Below are 8,428 nucleotides of genomic sequence, written 5' to 3'. Positions count from 1 at the left end.
AAGAAGGAATTTTGCCCCCCCCCCTCCCCACAATACAAACAACCTGTAAAGCAGCTGAGGGGAACAAGGGCATGACACGGCATCTAAGAAGGCATTAATCCAGTTAATAAGAAGGCATTCAAGGATGATTAATTGAAGGATGAGAGAGAAAAAAAGAGAGGGGGAACAAGTGAAGAGGGTGAGCATAAGGATGCACTGACGAGGTTAAAAGAAAGACAGTAGTCTCTGTGAAGAAAAGCAACCCATAAGGCTGAGAAGGACGGAAGGAAAGGGGCGGGCAGTGCTGAAAGGAGGAGAGTCCTGTGACATGAAATATCTTTAACAGGGGTTGTTATATCCTCTTTCTTCTCAATTCACTCTCTTGTCAGTCCTCCTCTCTCCCACTCCAAGACCCAACGTAGTGTGTTAAACTCCTTCAAGGTTGGGTAATTACAGCAAAAAACAACAAACAAAAATTACTCAACAGAAAGCACACCCTGGTTTTCATTGAGGGCCAATTGTTGATTCACCTCTTTATAATTGGACCCCTCCAATTACTAGCATTTAATTTCATTGCTCTGAAAGTTTGCAGCTTTTGGGTTGCTTTTCTGTCAAGTAGACACAAATACATGCAACCATTCAACTATCTGTCAGCGTGGCGTTTTGAGCATGTTGAGCGTCAATCAGAAAGTTTAAACTTTATGGTAATGAGCTATGACGTTCAGCGGCAAGCTGCGGTTAAAGCCGGCTGCCAATCGGAATATAGACGTTACTCGCGCTGGCTGATCCCGGAGAAACATATGATGTAAACTTTCGTTCCTACCAAAACATTCATTCTGAGGACAAGTTCATAATCGCCGTTGCTGGGTTACCTATCGTTTAGGGAGCAGTTAACGTTAGCTGCCGGTCACATCGTCTCTTAACGGTTAGCACGGGTCACTAAGTTTAATCCGGCGGCTGCTCGCTCTAACTGCAAGCCACTACGGCTCAGCGGCTAACGAGCAAGCTAAACTGCTAACAGACTCCGCTGCAACCAATTAACAATACAACTTCTGTCATTATATATGTAATTTATAAAAGGTGTAAGTGTCCGTGTATTGGCCGTGGCTGCATGAACTTCTTCCGGTCTGCAGTGAGAGTGTCAATTGATGTTCCTCTTATTACTTTACCTCATTCTATTTCTTCTTTAATAAATTTCACAAAGAAAAACAATTAAGTCCCCTGAAGCATAACCAAATATTGACAAACCACGCCTCTTTACTCTTTAGGGAAACTTCAATGACAGCTGCAGCCAATGTCTCTCCAGTCAAAGTCTTCCTCCATATCCACTTTGTGCCAAACTGCTTCTATTTTGTCAAAATTATTTCACTCAGTTGCAGCATGGGAATACTGGAACATCATATGAATCACTGCAATGAGCAGTCTTATATTACAAAGACAAAATGCAGTGATTTTGCAAGTGTTCTTTACAGCGAGGCCTGGTAAGCAAGAATTTGTTTTGCTACCCCTAGGAGAATCCATATATTCACAAGCATGCTTTGCAAAAACAGGCACGATATTTAAGAAGAGGGCTTGAGCATTGCTTGGCAACAATCTACTCATTGTTAAAACAACGAGAAATAAGTCAGTGCAGTGTCCTGGGTCTGTCTTGTTGCTGAATTGTGTAAACATTAGCACTGAAAGCATCACGATAGCTTTTGACAGGACGACACGCTTTAGAGAGATTCATGTAAACAATAGTTGACCCATAAATAAATGTAATGGGGAAGAAAATTACTTCCCCATTACATAACTTGAGCCTTTTGCATTGGTTTGCTGTGAGGACTGTTCCAAATATTGTTCCAAGAGATGCTGATGCGCAAGATCAAAATTTGCTGAGCCATAGGAAAGGCTCTTCTTCAAACCCTTTGGAATCACTTTGTCCCATTGGTCTCATTGTAGCAAAAACTCATTCACTTAAGTCACACAAACTAAGCAGTTTTGGTTCAGGATGCTACTGCAGAAAGCCTCAATCCCCCTTGTTGTCCTGGGTCCCTGTTGGACCACCAACGCAGTTTTCTTTAATGAGTGAGTGAGTGTGTGTGTGTGTGTGTGTGTGTGCGTACGCGCACTCCCCCTGAGTCAGTTTCATTATGACAACCTTGTTTTCTTTTAGGGACGCCTGACACAGCAGTACCACTGATGTATTCCATATCCACAGCCGTAGGGCCAATAAAGGGCAATGAGAAAAAGAGGAAGTGAGAAAGGGAGGGAGGTGGGAGGAGATGCAATCTGCCCTACCTAGCCTCAGCCTACACAAAGGCAAAGACGATCCACAACTTCAAAAGAGAAAGACAGGAAAAAATGTGCCAAGCTCTCCGCTTTTGTCGAGATGGTCTCTAGGGGTTAATTAGAACACCAAGTCCCACCTCATCTGCCCTCAAGTTGCATACAATCCATTCACACATACACAAAACCAACCAACCAACATCCCTGTGCTCCATTAACACAAAACTACAAATCTCCACTACAAACACACAAACAAATCAGGCAGTAGTAGATCTGTGCACTGGTGCCTGTGGCAAACTAACATCAAACATAATCACCGTCTGTCTGGTCTACTCAGGCCACACTCTGTCGTCTTCCCTCTCGGTCCTGTCCGCACTCAGGTTAGCTCAAGTCAAAACCTTGTGGTGAAAGTCACTCTGTCTCAACGCCACAAAGGGGGTCGGAAACCAGTAGCGAAATTGTCATCAGGTGTCAGGAATGTGTCGTCTTGCTGCAGGTAGATTTAACGTGGCAGGGTTGGTGTGCTCACATTGCTGGCAAGATTATCCTTTCTTTTTTTTAAAATCCAGACTAAATATTCCCCTCTGCACCACTCTCAAGATCTTTAGCTCTCTCTTTTACCATTTTAAGAAAAGGAAACTACAAGTGAAGAGTATCTTTGAGGAAAAAGAGGGAGGCCATGAGCAAGAAAGACGAGTAGGAACACACTGCTGATGAACATGATAGATTCAGAGAAAGAAAAAAGAACACAGCCCCTTCTTGGCTGCTCCAATCCATCAGGTTTATATGGGAAGAAGAGGCATTTGTGTCTCCTTAAGGACCCAAATAGGTAGAAGTGATTGTGAGAGAGAGAATGGAAGAGAGGGCAAAAGAAATATGTTACAGAGATAGAGAGAAAGAGGACAAGGATGACAGCTGGCCGGGCACCTCATGCATCTGGCAGGGGTGACTCATGGAGCCATAATGAAAATGCAGGGCGAGATCAGGATCAGTGTGAGAGAGGCCTCCATCCATCAAAGGACTCCCATTGAGGAAAGGAAGCTTCAATGATAACGGGAAAATATGTGGCTATTCTCAACACCAGATGGATCATTTCCACATTGTTGTAGCTTTAACTAAAGGTATTGCATGCATGCTATATGTGCATAGCCTGCGGTTATTTCTTGTGATCGAATGGTGTGTCATGCTAGATAAATTACCTTCATCTGGATATACACTTTCTGGTGTGATAAAAAAAGCTGTTTTGTATTAATGGAAGCCAAAGGTGAGGGCACCACCTGTCTTAATTGGCTGTCAGGCTGGTTTGGGGGATGGGCTTTGCCTTTGACAAGGGCAGTGTGTGGAAGTTTACGAGTGACAATAGAAAAGTAAGACTATATGACTTGGCGTGTAGTCATCACTACTCTCTCGTTAACAGCAGTGCCGGTTATGGTTGGTATTTTCCACCGCAGCCAAATTGACACATTTGCACGGTGGCTGTACAGTGTGTTGAGACAATGAATTGAACACAGAAACTCATTTTTTCGCCAATATTATTACCTTAACATGCACTTATAATCACACTAAGAGGTATGTAGGCCCCCAGTATTCATTCCTTCATATGTGTAGAATATCAAAGACAACAGCTGAGGGGGACTTATTGTCGTTCTTTCATTTGACAAAATGTGATTATGTAATCATGTGCACTGTAATTATATTTACACATATATTTATTTATTTAGTTAACTTGCCAAAATAAAAATGCTGAAATTGATTACAATGTTTGAGCAATTGTTTCATACCTTTTATGTTTTACGTTGCCGGTTATAGACTGCTTATACTTTAAAAACAGCATTGTATAGAACCAAATAGATGTTTTTTTTCATAGAAAACAATTTATTTGCGGGTGTTGCTCACATATACACACTCTATACAAAAAACTTCTTAAAATACCTAGGAATAGGGAATCCATACACTATCATCATTGTCGTGTTTAAAAAAATATAGATAACCTTTCAAGTTTCAAAAAGTTTAAATAAATATACAGATCTCTGTTTTATGTACAACATTTTACATGGACTGGCTCCTCATGCATTGAGCCAGTTTGTAAACACAGTACCAATTACTTACAGATCTACAAGGAGCAAGAGGTGACTACATTGTCCCATTAAAGAAACCTGCATTCGGTCAAACAACTTTTCCAGTCAGGGCTGCTCATGACTGGAACCTCATTCCAATTTACATTAGGAATTTTAAAACTTACGCTTCTTTTAAAGTTAACTTAAAGAGGGCACCCAGATAGCTCAGTTGGTAGAGGTTTACACCTCGACGCAGCCGGCCCGGGTTCGAGTCCGTCCTGCGGCCCTTTGCTGCATGTCATTCCCCCCCTCTCTCTCCCCTTTCATATCTTCATCTGTCCTGTCAATTAAAGGCCTAAAATGCCCCAAAAATAATCTTAAAAAAAAAAAAAAAAAAGTTAACTTAAAGAAGTGGCTAACATGTAATCAGGACTCTCAAAATTACATGTAGAAACTAAATCTTGCTGCTACCTTGTCTTTCCTGTCCTGCCTATTTGTGCCACTTGTGCTATGCCTATGTGGTTGCAAGGCACATTTTTTTAGTTTAGAAAGATTAACTTGTTGTTTGTTATTGTCCTTGCAATCTGGTATTTCCTTTTTTGACGTTTATAGTTTATTTTACTTGTATTGGGTTAAACCTAGTATGTACCATTATAATCCTTTGATCTTTTTAGGTGTGACATTGTACGACATGTCCAGGGACAGCAGAAAAAAGCCTTTTGGCTAATTCTGGCACATTTTACATTTCATATATATTATTAGTGTGTATTGTCCCTGTTACATAAACCCGAAATAAAATCAATAAAAAGACTTTGTGTGTACTGAACTGAATGACACACAGCACACATGACCAGACTGTTGGCATTGGGTGGCAGCCTGAAAATGTACTGTATATTTCTTTAAAAAAGGTAGCAAGATAGCACATTATACACTGATAGAAGTACACCAGTTTTGTGTGGGTTTAAGCAGGCAATAGTGTGTGGGAGCTTTGAGTCTTTGCTGCTATATAAATGAACGCAGCACTATAGTGATGAACAGGGATGACGTGCTAATGGCCAATCAGCCCCACAAAAGGATACAGACGCTCCTAGGCGTCAGGTCTGGTGGTTATGGTTGCAGCTCTTGTATCTAAATAGGACTTACCTTCTCTTTCCTCTGTCTGCATGGCTCCTCCGCTGAGACCAAGGTTTTGTAGTAAGCGCTGCGCTCTGCTGTAAAGTGGACCTTGGATAGAGCATTTTCTACAAGGGCAACTGACAGATTCACACCCTCAATGTGCAGCCATCCAATGAAGTTTCCTGCTTTGTCCATGCTCTCCACTTCAACTTCCACCTGGAACAGAAGAGAAGAAGGGAGAGGAGGCAGGAGAAGAAGAAAAGAGGCCAAGTTAATGTTCTGTGTCTGAGATTAGGTTTGGGATTCAATTACAGCAATGAAGTGAAGGTGGGGGGGTGGGTTGTCCCTTGAGGAGACACCACTGCTTTTAAATAGACACATCAATGGAGGCCCATGAGCACTGTATTGATTTGATAGAACACACCAGATGCTGTTTCATCTCTCTGTTGTGGATTTTCCAATCAGTGATATCTGGTCTTGGCCAGCGTGGTACACATTTTTTAACACAAACACCCAGTAGTGGCCTCTTGTTTGAGTCCGCATTGAGGCCAACTTGTCCTTGACATTCTCAATTAAGCACTACTGTCAGTTTTCAAAATAAGCAAATCAATTTGCAAACACTAACACTCTTAAGTGTAGAAATCCCAGAGCCTGCACAAACAGTATGTGTGGCTTTAAATTAGTGTTGTGTGTGCACTTCAATGTTAATTAAGACATTCAATATTGCCATCCTACTTTTTTGTAATGTATATGATTTGCAATTAGCGACAGCAACGTTGCAATTCCCTTAAGTTAACAAATGAGGGCACTGAAATAGCTAACCCTGCTGACAAAGGAAGAAAGATCTAACATTTCCCACAATGGACTATAACCAAATTCTGCCTATTCAGGCTAATTATCTATTCATTACATTTTGTTTCATAAGTGATGGACGACCGGGTAAAGAATAGGAGAAAAAAAAAAAGAAGAGAGAAAAAAAAAAAAAATCAATCGAATTTTTTCCCAACTCTAAAACCTCAGTCAGCGAGAAAGTGAGAGGGCAGGTGTGCTGAAAAGATAGGAAGAAGTCAAGCGATTAAGACTCGGGCTGCTTAGCCTGTGGCCACAAGGGAAATCTGAGGGGAATTAAGTTTGTAAACTGCTCTGCCTTGTTCTCAACTAAAGTAAAAGCTTTTATTAATGAATGCATAATCTGTTCTATTATTAAACTCAAAACTGACAACCTAGGCATATAGCAGCAGCATACATATATTCCCACTTTCTGAATCTAATTGCCATTTGGATCAAGCCATCAGCAGTGTGGAAAATAACTAAAAGGTGTTTAAGGTTCTGTTGTAACAGCACTTACAGTGGCACATCAACAATGCAGCGATGGCTCAAGGAAAAACAAATGTCTGTGATTTGTGTCCCACAATTTATGTTGTGTATAAAAGTAGCTGTTTCAATTTAAAAAAAATACCTTAATAATGATTATACGGTTCTGTTACATGTAAAAGGTACTGTAAAGGCTCCAAGACAAAAGCGCAGCAAGGACATTTGTCTAGCCTCCCAGGTCCTGACCGTGATACGATCTAAGTCCAATCATACCTCATCTAACTCTGTATTATCTGCCTTCTCTTACTCTCCTTCCCTTTCTGCTATCTTAGATACTCACCCTATTTTATCTCCCGTCTCTAAGTGCAAAAGCGCTTACAAAACTAGGCTATTGGAGCAACACTGGTCCTCCGAGCACCCAAATGTCAAAGTGGACGAGTGCTGGGGAAAAAAAAGGCTAGAATGGCTAGTACAACCAACAACCGCTAAGAGCAGCAAACGCAAAGAAAAAAAAAACATCACCTCAACACAACACTCACACACTTGGAAAATTGGAAGAAAAAACAAAGCTCCACTTGCAGCCTAAATCTGCTCCACAAGGTGTAATAAAGTGTATGCAAAAATTAGAATAATAAAGCCTGTACAGTGAAAGCCCCATAATCAAAAACTATTATCACCAAGAAAAACAAAGGGGGAAAAATAATGTTAATAAGTACGCTAAAGTTAGCCATTGCGTTCCACAAGGCTCTGTGGTCGGACCAAATCTATTCTCCTTATATATGCGTCCTCTAGGCAATATTATTAGGAAACACTCAATTAACTTTCATTGTAATGTGGATGACACCAAATTATATCTATCAATCAAGCCAGCCAAAACCAGTCAGTTAGCTAAACTTCCAGCACGCATAAATGATATAAAATCATGGATGACCTACAATTATTCTGATGTTAAACTCAGACAAAACTGAAGTTATTGTGCTGGGCCCTAAACACCTCCAAACTTCATTATCTAGGGATATACAGTGCCTTGTGAAAGTATTCGGCCCCCTTGAACTTTTCAACCTTTTGACACATTTCAGGCTTCAAACATAAAGATATAAAAAATTATTTTTTGTGAAGAATCACCAACAGTGGGAACACAATTGTGAGTGGAACGAAATCTATTGGATATTTTAAATTTTTTAGCAAATAAAAAACTGAAAAGTGGTGCGTGCAAAATTATTCGGCCCCCTTGCGTATACTTTACTGCGATTACAGCTGCAAGTCGCTTGGGGTATGTCTCTATCAGTTTTGCACATCGAGAGACGAAATTCTTGCCCATTCTTCCTTGCAAAACAGCTGGAGCTCAGTGAGGTTGGATGGAAAACGTTTTTGAACAGCAGTTTTCAGTTCTTTCCACAGATTCTCGATTGCCAGGTCTGGACTTTGACTTGGCCATTCTAACACCGGTTACGTTTATTTGTGAACCATTCCTGTAGATTTTGCTGTATGTTTGGGATCATGTCTTGTGGAAGATAAATCTCCGTCCTAGTTTCAGGTCTTTAGCAGACTCCAACAGGTTTTCATCCAGAATGGTCCTGTTATTTGGCTGCATCCATCTTCCCCTCAATTTGAACCATCTTCCCTGTCCCTGCAGTAGAAAAGCAGGCCCAAACCATGATGCTGCCACCACCATGTTTGACAGTGGGGATGGT

At 41.0% G+C, this 8,428-nt stretch overlaps 1 protein-coding gene across 1 annotated transcript in view; it reads right to left on the bottom strand.

Moving 5' to 3' along the window:
• Window positions 1–8,428, bottom strand: part of snd1 (staphylococcal nuclease and tudor domain containing 1) — a 197,584-nt gene that overhangs the window by 60,923 nt on the left and 128,233 nt on the right. The window contains exon 17 of the mRNA XM_032504592.1: window positions 5,448–5,636. Within this exon, the coding sequence (XP_032360483.1) occupies window positions 5,448–5,636 (189 nt within the window). The remainder of the gene's footprint in view (window positions 1–5,447; window positions 5,637–8,428) is intronic.

The sequence above is a fragment of the Etheostoma spectabile genome, chromosome 23, assembly GCF_008692095.1.
Source record: "Etheostoma spectabile isolate EspeVRDwgs_2016 chromosome 23, UIUC_Espe_1.0, whole genome shotgun sequence".
Classification (NCBI taxonomy): domain Eukaryota; kingdom Metazoa; phylum Chordata; class Actinopteri; order Perciformes; family Percidae; genus Etheostoma; species Etheostoma spectabile.
This window is presented reverse-complemented; position numbering and strand designations above follow the sequence as displayed.